This window comes from Dermacentor silvarum, chromosome 1, assembly GCF_013339745.2.
Source record: "Dermacentor silvarum isolate Dsil-2018 chromosome 1, BIME_Dsil_1.4, whole genome shotgun sequence".
In the NCBI taxonomy this organism is placed as follows: domain Eukaryota; kingdom Metazoa; phylum Arthropoda; class Arachnida; order Ixodida; family Ixodidae; genus Dermacentor; species Dermacentor silvarum.
This window is the reverse complement of record NC_051154.1, coordinates 62,975,905-62,993,177: the sequence shown is the minus strand read 5'-3', so window position 1 is coordinate 62,993,177 and position 17,273 is coordinate 62,975,905. Positions and strand designations below refer to the sequence as shown.

The 17,273-nt window shown below is 43.1% G+C and overlaps 2 protein-coding genes across 11 annotated transcripts in view; one reads left to right on the top strand and one right to left on the bottom strand.

Annotated features, from left to right (window-relative positions):
• The window catches only part of LOC119464405 (bromodomain-containing protein 7-like), a 100,766-nt gene extending 89,982 nt beyond the window's left edge, over positions 1-10,784 (bottom strand). For all 5 annotated transcript variants that reach the window (XM_037725374.2, XM_037725365.2, XM_037725358.2 and 2 more), the window contains exons 1-3: positions 9,873-10,784; positions 5,680-6,029; positions 3,008-3,246 (exon numbers count right to left, since the gene is read on the bottom strand). In XM_037725374.2, coding sequence (XP_037581302.1) covers positions 3,008-3,246; positions 5,680-6,029; positions 9,873-9,933 — 650 coding nt within the window. In that variant the 5' untranslated portion in view covers positions 9,934-10,784. The remainder of the gene's footprint in view (positions 1-3,007; positions 3,247-5,679; positions 6,030-9,872) is intronic.
• LOC119464372 (transcriptional repressor CTCF) overlaps positions 10,669-17,273 on the top strand; it is a 30,786-nt gene continuing 24,181 nt past the window's right edge. The window contains exons 1-5 of one of the 6 annotated variants that reach the window (XM_037725313.2): positions 10,669-10,777; positions 13,621-13,993; positions 14,315-14,587; positions 14,937-15,077; positions 15,167-16,093. In XM_037725313.2, coding sequence (XP_037581241.1) covers positions 13,703-13,993; positions 14,315-14,587; positions 14,937-15,077; positions 15,167-16,093 — 1,632 coding nt within the window. In that variant the 5' untranslated portion in view covers positions 10,669-10,777; positions 13,621-13,702. Of the gene's footprint in view, positions 10,778-10,836; positions 11,062-11,352; positions 11,524-13,620; positions 13,994-14,314; positions 14,588-14,936; positions 15,078-15,166; positions 16,094-17,273 lie in introns of those variants that run through there. The other 5 variants (XM_049668682.1, XM_037725337.2, XM_037725330.2 and 2 more) reach the window with 5 other exon arrangements.

Here is a 17,273-nt window from a genome sequence, read left to right as displayed (position 1 = left end):
ACATTTTCCAATAGCAGCACACTTTTATGGGAGTTACTCTGCAAGACACAGGTTTTGTGAAATTGCCGTATTGGTACAGGATGAAACTGAAGTTCATGCTTGGGGCAATTTGATACAATAGTTGCAGATCACATCACTGCCCAAGGGCTACTGTTAGTCATCAGTAACATCCGAGAACATCCAGGCCAAAAAAAAAACACCAGAGGCAAGAAAGCAACTTATACTTTGTGCATAAGGATGTCATGGCTGGTCCCCAGTCATGTGACCATGGACATCAGTCCTACATTGCTTCAAGAATAACAGGCTATATCACATGAAGCAAGGTCCAGTAAACCTGTGACTGACTATAATATGGGTCGGCAGAATAAGCCAATACTTACACATACATACTCACTAATATTTTCGCAAGCTACGTACTCCCTCACACTCGTGTACTCACACTTGTTGGCACTCACTCAAGTTCCTATTCGCACCTGCTAAGACACCATGTTCATAGCGACTTCCATTCACATTTACAGGCACCCACTCATGCTTGTACTCATGTCCTCAAAATCATTGTCACTAATTTTCGCTCGTACTCACATTAACCAGCACTCGCTCTCCCCGTTCATACTCACGTCCACTCACAGACTCATCACTCACTAATGCTCCATCTCATGCCTCTGAAATTAGTGTGGACCGAGTATTTGTCAGTGCACCTGTGAGCGAGTATGCTGACCTATGGAGTACCCACCCCTGAGTAAGTGTCCACACAAGGCAGAAAAGTGGACAGTGACAGTGTGATGAAATTGTCTAAGGAGAGCACACCTGCAGGCAACAAATGATGTGACAGCTACCAGTGAGTACTTTGCTGCTACTGCTGCTTTACTGAAGCAGGGTGCCACAGATAAGTTAAATATAGCTTACAATAAGGTACAGAGCCACTCATTGTTGTGTAGATTGCACAATCAAGCTTCGCTGCTTGCAAATATCAAAATCTGCATTCTTGCACATCTGTGTGCAAAGCATGCACCTTGACATGCTGTCTTGACTCCAGCAGCAGCTGCAAGGCATTGCCTGCAAAGCTGACTTACTGGAGCACTCTGCACAGCAGTCAGAAGGTCTGTACTTGTATGCCCTTAGCTAATAAACCTAAAGAAGCTATCTAATGCAAGAATATCTCTTTCACAATTAACGAACTGTAAGCTAACAAGTCTGTGAATACAGGAACAGCTCCACCAAGAAATGTGGAGCATTGGTATTCTTTCTACGCAATTAGTACTCTTATCCACAAAAAAAAAGCACAAAATGTTATTTAGCTTAAAGGGCCCCATAGCAAATTTTGGTTAAACCTGGAAGTTGTTACATGCCCTCTAAGGAGCGTTCTAACACAAATTTTTTTCAAAACGGTTCATTAATAGCAGAGATAGAAATATTTCAGTGCAGCGAATCCATGATTGCAGGAGGCAAGGGTCACTGTTAACATAGGTACTCTCTCCACTTGCCCCCGTCTAGCCTCCGCAAGCGAAATTCTTGCCCTGAGTTCTCCCATGCCAGAGCTAGAGAATCGCATGATGCATGTTACGGACCTCACCTTTTAGTGTTTTTTTGTTTTTGTTTTTTGCGTGCTTTTTTGCTGCGCAGCGCACTTCTGCTGACGGTCTTGCGCGCAAGCTGTTGCATTTGTCTCGTTTTGTGCAGCGTACAATTTTGCGTGCTGTGCACAAGAACACCTGACTAGTGGTATAAGTCAGTGCTTCATGAACAATGAGCATGATCGTGCACTGGAACACGGTAGAAAAAGACAGTTTCGCTCTGCGCCTGCTACTGCACGACACGGGAAAAAGCAGACGAAACGGAAGTGCTATATAACTCTATTGCAATGGTATGAAGTAAAAACAAAAATGCACAGACTTGTATGTTTTATTATTTCTCTAAACTTCAATTCATCTATTGAAGCAACAGATTAAACAAATAACTGATGTTGCCTTGAATAATTCTCGAAGTCACGTGCCACTGCAAGCAACGTCACAGCACAGTGAACAACGTAGGCACACTTGCGCGATTGACATCTACTCTCTGGCTTGGAGCGCGGCGCCCGCAAGGAGAAGGGCCCAGGGCGTTTGCTTTGAAATTTCAGCTCTTTTCTCGGCGTGTAGCGGTGTAGTACTTTGCAGGTACGATTGTTAGTGTGCATTGTATGCACTGCGCTTGTCAGCTCGAAATGGGCAGACCTGGTGAGGGGCCCTTTAATCATGCACAATGACAATAGACTTTTACCTCATGGACATAGACTGTAAGTGCAGACACAGATGAACAGTCTTCAGTGGTTCCCCGCTCCCATGCAAAATGCTCACTGCATAAAACACCTTTCTCTTTTTTTTTTCTTGCAAAAGAGCCCCAGAGACTAGCAAATTGCTTACTTCTGGCGTTTTGATTAGGGCTGTGAGAATATCTGTAACTAATAATGAATGAAATCTTGACCTCTCAAATCAGGTTTGAATTGAATAGACACTAGGCAAAAACACAGATTCTTTTAATAGTTTTCAATTATTTTAAATCGCCAACTGTGCACAATCGAGCATAAAATGAGCCACAGCGTGATAACACAAAACATGAACATGCAGCACAAGAAGTATAGTTGAGCACTTTACGTCGCACAGGGAGCCGGACCTTTTCGGTTAAACCGCCCATTGCACTTATCAACAAATCCCAAGTATGTGAACAAAGTGCTTAATTGCTCCTAATGCTCTATTTCTGCTTTTATAAACAATGCTTCATAACGTACAATGCAATAACAGAGGCTTCCTAACATCGTGAATACACTAAGGTGTGAAGTTTGTTTTATATCAATGGTGAAAATGGCTATTATTAAAAGCTATGCTATATTCTATTTGAGTTCGATTCTGTCTCAAAAATTACTATTTGCACAACTCCAATTTTGGCATTTTCTTCAAATGGTGACAGTTTACCTGCTGTAGAAGAAGAAAGCATGTTTCTGGAAAGCCCATATAGGTTTGAGACTTACTTTTGAAGGTTTTTTAGAAGGTAGTAGAGCAGCATCTGCAGGGGAGTCTTATCGGACTTCTTTAATGTACATGTGCGAGGATCTCTAACTGGGCGTTCAGCAGGTGGCTGCGAGGGCTCAGGCGGTGCTGGCACTAACTCTTGACGGGGGCGCTTGGCTGGTGGTGGTTCCACTGCATTAGCTGCTGGTGGGCGCTCTTCACTGCCCAAGGAACATTCGTGCTCACACTTCCGCTTCTCCTACAAAAAGTGGAGGAAGAGGGGGTGATCATAACCTTTTGGAGCTGTTTACCACAAAACAAAGTACAAGCTGGCCAACCATGGTAACCTCTTTATCCAACTGCCATGAGCATGATCAAAAAATAAAATTCAGGAGTTTTACGTGCCAAAACTGCAATGTGATTATGAGGCGCCATAATGGGGGACTCCGGAATAATTTTGACCACCTGGGGTTCTTTAACATGTACGCAATGCACTGTATACGAGCGTTTTCGCATTTCGCCTCCGTCGAAATGCAGCCGACGCAGCCGAGATTTCATCCCGTGCCCTCGAGCTTAGCAGCGTCACACCACAGCCACTACACTGCGGGTGAGCATGATTAAACAGTGCAATTTCTCACACTGAAACCATTCATTAAAAGGCTAGCACAGTAATTCATTCACTAATCTGCAATGTCGATCATATCAATGTTCACTTGATATTCTTTTCTCACTGTATTGTACACAGTGATCTAGTGATTTTGTCTCAAAATTAGGCTATTGGGTGTTTCAAGAAAATGCACTAGGAAATGCTGTCTTTATGATGCATCACTTTCAAAGAGCAGCCATGATCATGCACATGTTTTTCACCTATACTCCATGTCATACTTAGCAGGCAATGGAGCAGGTGCTAGACAAGCAGTTTGGTCATAAAAATCCGCAACAACCGACGTCAGGCAACGTGAGACTTAGCGCATATCTCAGGCAGGGATAGTTTGAGCGATGGCCGGTCGAGCGCTCCACTAATCTAAGCCTGCCGCTCGGTGCACTTGCAAATCGGCATCGTAGCAGAAAACCCAGGGCCTGCGTGCTGAAAAGCTTATTGTTTCATTTTCTACGGGTATAACGCTTTGTTACCGAAGCTTTGTTTGTTTAATGTTCCTTTAAGTTCATTTTATTGGAACAGTGGTCTCGCATTTTGGCGAGTGCACTCGATGACGTGCTGCTTCTGAGATCATGCTCACTGCCTTGACTGAGGCACTGAGCATGATCTCATAATTCATAATAACCCGAATAGTGCGAAGCAAGCATGGCCTCTCTGAGGACGAGACTAGTGCAAGCCCTTGTCGTCAGCTGCATCACATTCACGCTCCCGTATCAAATCACCCGCAAAACGCATAGACAAATAAATTGAGAGAAAAATATTTCAGAAATATATTGCAAAACAAATATTGAGAAAGCTATTCTCAAATTATTGAGAAAAATAAATACTATGGTTTTATCATTACTTTGCATGAAAATTTTTGCATGCGAACTAAAATCCTTATGAACCGTTACAGATCATTTTTTTTTTTTTTGTTCCAGAGCAGAACACAAGTTTTTTCAGTGAAGCGAAACTAAAACCAGAAGGAAAAACATTTCGTTCATTGCATTGCAAACTTGTTCTAACTGCATGCACAGAACATGGTCACCAATGTGCAACATTACCATGATACCAACTCCTTCCTTACTTTCACCATAGCCAGCTGTAGCTTCCATAGCACTGCATGTCTTTAGTGAGAAAGTGAGACAGCAGTGCAGTAGCTAATCACCTGAGAAAAGTATTGCTCTTTCAGCAGAGAATCAGAGCTCTGAAGAAGCTAGGGAAAAGAACAGGAGGAGCTTCAAGAAAAACTGTATGCTTATGGTAACTCTACAGTACAAAGCACCTTGAAAACTCTTATAAAAGGCAATGTCACTTCAAGCTTTCAGCTTTATAAAGAAGTGTTGCAGGGCCCCTTTAAAAGCAGCACACATTTGTTTATCTTGTGTTAAGTGACATTCTGATGGAAGCATTCCAGGTGCTCAAACTGAAACAATGGCCATAGAAGGGTTTGCACCAACATCCCCAATGTATTTTTGCCTATGCCTGTATTCCTAACTAACAAGGTCTCTAAAAAAAGAACTTTGAACTGTCTCCACTGCTATTCCAGAAGGCTGCAGAATGCAAACAACAGCTTTCTTTAGGCATCTGACCCACATACACACCTAAAATTCTCAGACTAGTAACAGTGATTACAGTAACAGTGCTTGAACATACTTCTCTGAGGGGAGGGCTTGGGGCTGACATTGCGCAGCTCTGACATGTGGTTGCTGCATAAGGAACTCTGACAAGGCTACAAGTAAGAACAATGCACAATGAACTTTATAGGCCCACTTGAACATTTAGCTTAATATTCCTACCCCAAATGCAATGAATACCTTCTTTTTCTTTTTTAGCAGCCACTGTTGCTTTGCAGAGCTGTCATTTTGACAATTCCATTTAAACTCTTCAAGCTGCTGATAATGGCTAATGCCACATTCACACTGTATAGCAAACCTTGCAAACACAGGGTGGCAAATGTGGCTTGGGAAGTATACATTGCACAGTTAAAAATGGTTAGAGCAAATGTGTGAAAAATGTCTCCGAGAAATGAGACGTGTAGGTCCTGCTAACCTTCTTTTCAGAATCCTTATGGTGGTGGTGGTGATGGCGATGATGATGATGATGGTGGTGCCTGTGCCTCTTTTCCCTATGTTCTTTGCTGCTAGACTTCTTCTTTTTCTTCTTCTTGGACTTTTTGTGCTTACTGCTACTGCTGCCCTCATGAGCATGACAAACCATGCCAGGGGCCTCCACACGAAATGCTGCTGGTGCAGCTGCTGCCGCCATCGGTTCGTGCTGTTGCTGGGCTGGAGGCACGCTGTGTGGAGAGGCTACAGCAGATGGCGACGGCACAGGTGTCTGCAACCCACCCGTGCTCCCACCAACCTTGAGAACCAGCTTGAGAGACTTTTCTTGGCGGTCTGAAACAAAAATTGCATGGTCATGTGTGTACTTCTGCAAAGAAGAAATCGGAGAAGACTAAGAAGAAACCTCAAACATCCCCTCTGGCATTTGTTTTTTGTATAACTGGAAACTAGGTATAAGTGCTTCTAAAACAGATTAAAAGCATAACAAGGCCCGATAACCTTGGGAAAAAAAAAACAGTGGCGATTTAGCGGTAAACGTGAGAGAAACAAAGCATTATGTCACACCTCTTTGAGGTCCCAGATTTTTCACTTTGACACTCCTAATGTTAAAGCATTAAAAAAAAAAAAAAAAGACAGGGGTTTAATGTCATGAAGCAGCAGAATGGGCTATGAGGGATGCCATAGTAGAGGGCTCTGGAATAATTTTAACCACCTGAGGTTCTTCAATGTACACCCAAAGCATGGTACACGAGTGCTTTTGCATTGCACCCCCATCAGAATATGGCCGTCATGGCGAAATATTGGACATCTGCTGCCTGAGGAAGAAGAGGACGGGCCCTCCCACTCCATCTCGGACAAAATAAAATTTATGCTAGTATCCGATGTTATGCTCTGCAGTAGAATGCTATAGTTACCAAGCCATTGAAAATATAGAGAAAAAAAAGTGTGGGTTGATCAAGGTCTGTCAGACAAGTATGCACGAAGTTCAATGAATATCTGGTACAACCTTTTGATAATTTCAGACTTCAAACAGTACAAAAATAATTGGGTTTCAGAATCTTTGGCAGATTAAATTTATTTATTTACAATACTGCCAGTCTCATATTGAGACCATAGCAGGTGGGCATATAATTACACATACAATGCATGTTTTAAATAATGTACGGTAAAAACATCCAAGCACGTAAATGCAATACATCAAACAGGTTCAATGCGCAATTTTACAACAATAATACTATTAATAAAAAGAGCAAGTCACAAATAGTACACTTCAGGTTACATGTACGTTACGATTATTACTTTGTTACAAAAATTAAGAAAGAAACAAAGGAGGTAAATGTTTAGCTATAGTTCAGAAAAATGGCAGTTCTGACGATTATATGTACATAAGAAAAAAATTTCCTAACTACTTATTTCATCTTCCAATAACTTAACAAAATCAGACTGCGATACTATGTTAGTTGTAGATGCATCTAGGTTATTCCACTCGCAAACAACACGAGGGAAAAAGGAAAACTGAAAGGTATCGTTATTACAAAGGAACTCGTTTAGTGTATATGGATTATTATGACGAAGTATGCCAGATTTAGAAAAGGCAACGTATGCAGAAGCATCTATTTTTAGTCAGTTGTGAAGTATTTGATGCAGAAATAGCATTAAACACAAAGGGAAGGAAAAATTACATGCATTGCATCACCTTGCAATGCTGCCCAGACACTGATGTTATTGGTGGCCAAAACAATTTCCATGTGACATTTACATATTTGTTGTGCCTCAGCTACAACAATCCTTGAAAGGCGAGGACAATACCTATGCTAGCAACATCTTCCTCCAAAGCAATTACTGGCTATGCTAGACTGATAAAATACACCTATGGAATAGAAAAAGGTGGCCAACACCAACAGCAAGACTGGTGGCATTGCCACCTCAAGATTCTTGCACCAGATCACCGCTGTCACAGGTTCTCGCATATGATTGAGGCTAACCTATTGTATATTGAGGCTAACCTATTGTATATTAACACAAAATAGATTGCACCCCTACATTTTAAAATTAATTAAAACTCAACCGGAACACTTTTGCCGAATTTCCCAGCATGTAAAGATATCGCAAAAATCTGTGACATCACACAATAAATTGGAAGGTTGACATCCCCCTGAATGGAGCATGAAGCTTTGTACAAAAGCTACCATGACATCAGTTTTATAGTTTACATACAAAGCTCAAGATTGAAAGTTAAGCTTTCTCTTTCTCTGTGAACAGACTTTTCCTGCCAAAGTGCAGACCCATGAGCTACAAATCAGTATTTATCAGTGTAGCTGAACTTTGGTATTGTCATTTAATGCTCTTTGAATTGACTCGCTGCACTGTCATCACCAGCTGCCTATTTATAGCATTTATTACTACCCAAAAGGCCCCCAGTTGAGAGATAGTACATGAGGGGTGGCGCAATTTTACTGACTGGCTTTCTATACAGTTCCTGAAAATGGCAGGATAGGAGCACAGCACGATTTCAAGTAGAAGGTCGTTCCAGTCCTTCACAGTTTGTACGAAGAATGACTGAAGGTAGGCTGAAGTGTGACTAGTTAAAGTGCATATGTAACATATGTGCAGTTAACACATTTTTATGTGTGTGCAAATAAATTCAATGATTTGTAAGTTTGTGCTGACAAGAAGTGTTGCACAACAACCACATAAGTGGCCTTCCTACTACAATGTTCAATTCTGCACAGGAATCAATTGCGTACAGGGCAATTCACACTTATCTACAAAAATTTGCTCATATGCAGCTGTCCCTATAGCACATTCAACTCTGTGGCACCATCTGGGAAACACTGCAAAGACTTTACTGGCAGGAAGCACATGCATGTGACTACGAAGGTTTACATGCATCTGCTCCATGCTTACAGCAAACTGCACACATATAAAAAGGGCAAAGTTAAACAACTGACATCTTAAACTGTGTCACTTTACAAGCAAACTGGTCCTAACCACTATTTTAGGCACACAGTTGCTACAACTCGTAAAAACACGGGAACACACATAAGCAGCAATTGAGAGCCACGAAAGTAACACATCACTTGATAATGCAATAAGGGAGGCCTGCATGGCAAAGCTGCCACTTCGATAATCAATGATGAAACAAACACCACCTTTAGAACATGCACCGTGAGCAAAAAAAAAAAAAAATAACATTTATTATTCGGTAGGGCAATTTTTGAACATGTTATCGCTTATCTATATAATCAACAGAGCAAGACTTATGCGGTCTATGCAAACCGTGTTCACTGCCCCACAAAGTCGAGAGCCAAGCACACCACATTCAGGTTTCAACAATGTAAACAGGTTGTCTTCAGGGAGAGCAGCGATATGTGACAGCGCAACATGTGTGCACTCAAACAGGATCACTTCAGTGTGCCAAGGAAGAAAGTGCACAGCTTACGTAAATGAATATGGTGTTATTGATGCTGGTTAAGGATGTGCGTTAAAGTGATTATCGACAGCGAATTTTTCTCCGTATTCTTTGACAGCACACATAATATTACACTACAATGCGCAACATTTCAATCAAATGTGCTGCAGCGCTCACCGATTTCGCCATCATGTAGGACAGTCCAGTCTATTGCACAAGGCAAAGACAATTACACTATGCAGGGTTTCACAAACATTTTCACAGGGTAAAAACAGAAGCTTACTCTCTAGTTTCGACCCGTTTTCAGTGTGGCTCAGGATGGAACAGACGCGGAAACCCAGGTACCAACAACGCGAACTCGCGCGGCATCAGAGCTACAATGAGGCGGCGCTGACGCTATTTTATAAAGCGCTGAGGGGCAAGGGCACTTAACGTGAAGAGCACTGTATCTCTTAAGTTATGCGTGGTTAAGTACTACTGTTCATTTTAATAAGCTGCAATGTCGGCCTTCTAGGCTTAGTTATTCAATACAGACCCTATCCGCGCACGGCAACATTTCGACTGATTTACCTGACACGACACAAAGTTACCTACGCGACAAGTCGCACATTCTGTAATACGTACACAAACACACGCGAAAAAAGGCGAGTGCAATCCAAAACACAACGGCAAAAATATAGGCGGACGCAAATACCTTCCATAAAGATCTCTCCAACAATACGATTAAGCGAAACGCACGACCTGTGCACGCGGGAAAAAATTACCTTCATCTTTGGCTTCTTTCTTTTCAGACTTATGGTGCTTCTTGTGCTTTTTGCTGCCCATGTTTATCTTCACGTGCCTCACGCTGAGTGACCGCCGTTACAGAACTTTTACACAGCTTACACCAATGATTGTAAGAAATTTACGGACGGGTGGCGTTTTGCCATATCGCGCCCTCTCTTAGCGAAAGAAGAAACGAAACTGCGCGCGGAAGTGCTGAAGTGGCTGAAGTGCACCCAGCGATAGTACCGTATTTGGTTCATGCAAAATTAGGTATTCTTGACGGAAACTTTGAATAACAGTCGGTTTGACACATGCGCTGCCTTGGCACCATAAATGTCTAGTGCTATTTACGCGCAACCAATTCCAGGCAGGCGGTTTCTCTTCTTGCCCTTTTTTGTAAACCAGAGCTGAAAATTAACTTCACTTCAAACTAACTACTTTTGTAAGGTTTTGCAAAAAAATCGTGCGACAATGCCTTACTTCTACAGCATGCAACGTTTACCGAAAACACTAACCTGCCAAAATATGGAAAGCCCCAGATGCCGTTAGCAGATACATCTCTACATCCAATAACATAATCATGTTTTATTACATCTCGAAAACATTCGACTGCAAACTGGCAGATTTAGCACCAGTCGGAAGTTTGTGTCGCAAAAAAAAAAATCTTGACAATTATTTTCGCCAAGTTTAAAATACTAGACTTCAAAAGTAGTACGGTCACGTAGCAAGGGCATGCACCCCTGTTTCAATGTTTGAAATAGCGCGCCTTTGCAGTTATCTTCCACTCAGAAAGCCCGGATGTTGACGTCAGTCATCACGCGCTCGACAGCGGTTCTTGGGGAGTCAAACCGCCATTATGGAAACTGTAACAACGCCCTCCAGTGTTGGACTATGATATTTCCCAGTAAGTTTTCGTGTTTTATTTTTCACGGAATCTGGAAAACGGAGCACTTTTCAGAGCTCTTCGTAAGCGCAAGATAGGCACGATCAATCACAAAAATGAGTTGTAGACGCCACGCGGTCCACCGCCGTAAACCGAGAGGAATAGCAGCGGCGAAAGTCTGTGCGTCTGCTAAGCCTGAACGTTGCAACCAATGAAACAGTTCTCGCTGTTCGTGCCGTTGAGACGCAAAGGACGGCATCCTGGCTCTTGGGATGATCGCACGAGCGCGGCGAGCCGCTGAGAAGGTATGGTGGTCATCCAACAGTATCCGTGTTGCGGGGGAGCGTAAAAACTTAGGTCGAGGCGGGCTGACCGGCGGCCGTCCTGCGCTGCGAGGAGCTCGATCCTTTTTCCCACTGGTGGCGCTCATCGGGCATGCAGATGGCGCTTAGGACATCTTGGTTCCCTAGTTTATCACTAGGGTCTTCATGTCGCGGGCTACTTCTATCCCTGGGCGACGTTTCACGCTGGCTGCTCGTAGTTCTGCTCGCGGTTTAATTTGGAAGCTGTGTATGGCAGCTACGTGCGATGTCGGCCAGGGAGGGAGTCGCCATGAGGCCATGTTTGCTTCAGTTCAAATATGGCTTCCAAGCGGGCATTCTGGCGGCACCAAGGTCGGCCGGCGGCTGTGCCTGCAGCTCGGCCCCGAGGCTACTGCCTTCTCGCTATATGAATACTTGTGGGTGCGCGCCGCATCACCTGATGCTGTGAAAATTTTGCATGATCTTCGCTGTTTGTTCACATTGTTTGCGTACCTTTGGCAAGCCCCGTGTTGCCCTGTTCGCGTCACAAACGTGCTGCCTATGCGTTCTGACGTTGTGCGTGAGGAGAGGAAGAAAAACAAAATGAGACCCTGCTGGTCTTACACTGAGAAGCCTATGCTCCCACAGTGCCTGCTCTACGTATAGAGGCGGACGTTGTGAACGGTTAGGCACGGGGTTTCCATGTCCATAACGTAATATTCCGATTGGTGCTGATGTGTAAACTGCCAGACGTCAAGCCGGCACTGGTTGGGCGATTCATACACCTGCGGGGCAAAGCACCTTCAGCTTGCATATCTGCAAACAGCCAAAGCTGTGTTGCGTCTCGAGAACGGGAGCTTTCAAATCCTGTGAACATTTATCGTAATTACACTTCTAATACAATCTAAAGCGCTTGTTGTAATAGAGCATTCTTATTTTTATGGAAGTGCCACTGAAGGTACTTGTCCTGAACTTCTTTGTTAAGCTCTTGTTAGTAGTGTTCTGATGTGTGTTTAACAACTTACATAGCGAAAGTGTGTGTTGCTGTGAAAATTGAATAATAAGATCTGTTGTTCATAGTGCTCATGGTGTTCAAACATAGTGCTCTTGTTCATGGTGTAAGAACTCTTGTCTTTTTGTGCTGTGGAAGGGAAAAAGTGAATATTTTAATAATTTTTGTGTATGAAAACAGCTATACTGATTCACCATGCTGTAGAACTTTTTTGCAACTTAGGTATATGCCCTGGGATTGAAACAGGCAGTCTGAACATGACAGTTTTACTACAATGCATCCTGGCTGAATGTCCAAGCTGCAGCAGAATGATCTTTTTATCACAGCTTCTGTGACTAAGCTGATAGTATGCACCCAGAATTTTGCAGTGAGCACCAAGTTGATTATGTAGCACTTTATCATGATAGCAATCCTACTTAAAAGACAGAAGCTTTACTAGCCACATTGCATATAGCAGCATCAGTAAAGAAATGCACACGGCAAAGCTCTCATCAAATGTTTCCGTAACATTGCAGTGACTTAAGAAATTGAGTTTAATGTCTCAAAGCAACATTAGGGCAATAATGGATGCTGTAGGGGTGGGCTCTGCATTAATTTTCATCACCTGTGGTACTTTAATCTGCACCCAAAGCATAGTACACAAGCATTTTTTGCATTCTGCACCCATTGAAATGCAACTGCCGTGGTGAAGAATGTAACTCTGGACCTCGTGCTCAGCAGCAAAATGACCAAGTCAATGAGCCACCATGAAAGTTGCTTTGTCAGAATGCACACCCCACATTCGTTCTTCGCACACTGGGTGTTTGCAGCGTTAAAAGCAAAACTAATAATGAGCATTTGGGCCTTTTCATTGAGTAACATTAGGCTGACTTTGGAAAGCCATTGCCCTGGTCTTTTCTAAAGAGATGAAAAAAACTGGTACATTGGTCTCTTGGATGAAATAAACAGAAAAAATGAATTCGATGTGTGGTGCTGTGGTGTTTCGTCACTGTTTCATTATATAAATTCAGCTTCATATTCATTACAAAAAAACACAATAGTCTGAGAAATGCCGTTAATGTCTCCCCCACATATACGCACAATTTCCACGTTGCGTTAGGAATGTTAATGTTAGGATAAAGAGCCGTTCCTGCTAACACTAGTTCTGTCAATTAAGAGCCATCATGTCACCTCAGTGTCACATTTAAATAACACCATGACACTGAAAAGTGTTAACAAGAATGCATTGCAAGTCGCACAGTAATTACTATAAGTAGAGTGACCAAGGATCTGTGGCAATGTGTCTTAAAATGCAATCAACTGTTGCAAAAATGGAGAGCACAACGCTCCTCGCATGTTTTTTTTTTTTTTTTGCTACGTGTATAGGTCCTGGAAGTAAATTCTTGAAACATGAGTTCTAAATTTATTCTCAACTGGCTTTTTTGGTCAGAGCTGGCTGAGAATCATTGCCAAATGTGAACTTGCACTGTTGCTGTGTTTGGACAAATGTGTTCAGTGTCGAATCTCATCTAGACTGCTGTTTTTTTTTTTTTTTTTTTTTTTATTTCCAGATTTGTAACCTGAGTGTGTTCTTTGTTGCGGGGTGCTGAATACAAGTGAACAAGGAGAACAGCATCCACAAGTGAATGAACTATGTCGGACCAGATAGACACACCATCTGATGGGACCTCCACTGGTCCTGAACCAGCAAGTGCTGGTGACTCTGAGGCCATCTCTGACATACAGAACTACTTGGCATCCTTCAACAAAGAGATCCAAGGTGATGGGGCTTCTTCAGCAGCTGTGACAGCTGGAGACGCAGTTATCACAAGCGCAGAGACTGACACAGCTGAGACGGAGCCTTCAGTCACAACAGCCGATGGCACCACTACTTTTTATGTAACGCAGACAGCTGATGGCTTTCAGTATGCGACATCAAGCCAGGTATGCCTTAGAAACCATCATATCCTGTGTGGAAGCTATGTTTGTTTTTTATAGTCTTTCTTGCTGTGACAAAACTAGCTGCTTTGCATAGACTTATTGTGATGCTTTATCTTGTTTAACATGATTTGCAGAAAGTAAGAGGTCTTACTAAGTTAAGGGATCCTTTTTGCTTATAATTTGGCTTATTCAAAACCTGTGAAGCTGCAGAAAGTTGACCGGACCACATAGTACTTTGGTATGGCAGCTACCTGTGCACTCGAATGTTGCAAGCTATTTTGTGTTGCCTTCTGATTGCTGTTCGTACTGCCTCTACATATGCAGGCTCAGTTTGATGGCACCACTACCTACTACACTCCTGCCCAAGCCACTTTCTACACCACTGATGCCGAACAGGCCACAGAAGGCACGGCTACGGTAACGGGCACCGGTCAACTGGAGGCCATTCAGGGTTATGCCACCACAGCTGATGGCAAGGCCTTCCCAGCCACAACTACCACTACTGATGGTCTCCAGCAGATAGTGTTAGCTGTTGGCAAGGGCCAAGGAGCAGAGGCACGTGAAATTGCTGTCACCATTCCAGATTCTATAGATCAAGTGAGTGAACTTGACCTAGTGTTGTTCTTTTGCAGTCGGTTGACACTGACTCTGGTAGATGATAAAAGTTTCAAAATGTTGTGTTGGCCTCTCTCTCTCCAAAGACAAGTAGAGCTTTTGTCCCTCTATTTTGCAAGCTAGTTTCTAAATTACACATTTCATTTATTGATGACAAGCTGTTGTGGCTCATTCTTTAAACTGATCTTGCAACAATGTTACGAGTGTTTGACATTGTTCTTAATAGGTGCAATGCTGCAGAAATTAATTTTTCCTGCTACGCTGTTCTGCACTGTTCTTACCTGATTGTCACAGCTTCTAAAAATGAGTTTGCTGTGGTTTCCACTTGCAGGTGCGGCATGAAAGCACAGAAGAACTGCTGAAGGCTGTTGAGCAACAAGGAAGAGCTGCGACAGATGGGGTTCAGTCAGACCAGCCCACATTTGTGGCTATGCAGTCTGGTACTGCTCACGATGGAAGTGATGAACAGCAGGTAGGGCACAAGACTTTGACACTTTAGCTTTCATGTGGGCACTCCTAAAGTAACAAATGTTGGTAATTGCTCTTTTTCTTTTTTTGCAGGTGATCCTGAACACTGGTAACTCTTACCAAACTGTTACAATTGTGCCATCGGACACGAACCCAGGAGAGGTCAGCTATGTGCTCATTGTGTCCCAGCCAGATGAGGGCAAAGAGGATTTGGCCAAAGCTGATATGGACATGTCTGTGTATGACTTCCATGAAGGAGGAGATAAGACTGGGGCTGAAGTAGTGACAGAGGAAGCCTCCACGCCAGAGCCTGTAGCCAAAATGCGTACCATCAAGATTGCACCCAAGAAGAGCCAGACAGTGACACAGGCCCATATGTGCAACTACTGCAATTACACGAGTCCAAAACGGTACTTGCTGTCTCGGCACATGAAGAGCCATTCAGAAGAGCGACCTCACAAGTGTTCAGTGTGTGAGCGGGGCTTCAAGACGTTGGCATCGCTGCAAAATCATGTTAATACACATACAGGCACACGCCCACACCAATGTAAAGAATGTGACGCGGCCTTTACTACTTCTGGAGAGTTGGTTCGTCATGTGCGTTACCGACACACCCACGAAAAGCCACACCGCTGCACAGAGTGCGATTATGCCTCAGTGGAGCTGAGCAAGCTAAAACGACACATGCGATGTCACACGGGTGAACGGCCATACCAGTGCCCGCATTGCACGTATGCCTCGCCTGACACCTACAAGCTCAAGCGGCATCTGCGGATCCATACGGGGGAGAAGCCGTACGAGTGCGATGTGTGCCATGCTCGTTTCACCCAGTCAAACAGCCTAAAAGCCCACAAGCTCATTCACTCGGGTAACAAGCCCATCTTCCAGTGCGAGCTGTGCCCAACCACCTGTGGTCGCAAGACAGACCTTAGAATCCACGTTCAAAAGTTACATACCAGTGACAAGCCGCTAAAATGCAAGCGGTGTGGCAAATCCTTCCCAGACCGCTACACATACAAGGTATGCCCACACTGTTTTTTGTATTGTTTTTATTACCTATGCCATATGACAAACATGGAGCAGTTATTGCATGCTAGTTCTTGTGCAGGCCAGTGTAAGAGCAAAGCTGTCTTTCCAGATTTATTCCTTGCTTAAAATATAGACTGATTTGTTGATATTGTCAGTCCACTATTGGGCTGTTTTTTGCCAGTGTTTGTATTGGTTCTGAAGCCCTTGAATGTCATGTCAAAAATGCCATTTTCAAAGCCTTGAAAAATGCTTAAAATCAAAAAATGCTTAAAAGTTCTTGAATTTTGTTTTTAGCCAAGCTTAGTGGATTTTGTTTGGATGCTTGATTGCAAGGTTGATGCAAGCCTAAAATCAAACGAATCCGATCTGGGGTGCAATTCCAGACACTTGTCAAATTCCGTCAAGTTGGCATTTTGAGCCAATCTGAGAGAATGTGGCAGCCCTGTGAGCCAATCAGAAGTGACAAAATTGTGAATTTGACAATACGGCGGAATTCGGGTGATCAGAATACCACCACTTTTAGTAGCACCTTCTTTGTGATAGTTGGTGGGGGATTGCTCACTCACTCCTTTTTCATGTACCTTTTTTTTGTTGAAGTCAATGTTTTGTTTTCAGCCTGCCAAACATAATGGTGCTTTCATTCTTAAAGATGCTTTGTCAGAGCTTTGGAATTGTTTGAAAACCCTTGAAATTTTTTCATTAATGCTGCTACAAACCCTGATTACAGGCATGTAACAAAACTGAAAGAGTGTTAAGTAACTTCTAGCACTTGATAAGAGCAAAAAGAGAACACAAATGGCTGAAGTGAACTAGCATCAAGCAGGGACGCATGGAAGTGGGAGTAAAGTTAAACGTTCGTATTTTACGCATTGCATTCTTTGACATCCATTTCAAGTGCACACACAGCATCACTGGGATTATTGCTAGGAGCATGAATTAATTCAAAAATAGGGGACAGAGCAAGTTGGAACAGGATTCTAGCTTTTCTCGTATTTCTTTGTGCTAGCATTCGGGTACAGTTCTGTTAGAGTCATGTCTAGTGCTGCTTACTTTTGATGAGTAGGTTTGGCATTTGCTCAAATCTTTGTTGTGCCTTGGTGTGCATGGTGTGTGGCAATTATGAGTTGCCTTATTGCGGTGGTCATTGTCAGTCTATTTATGTCCACTTCAG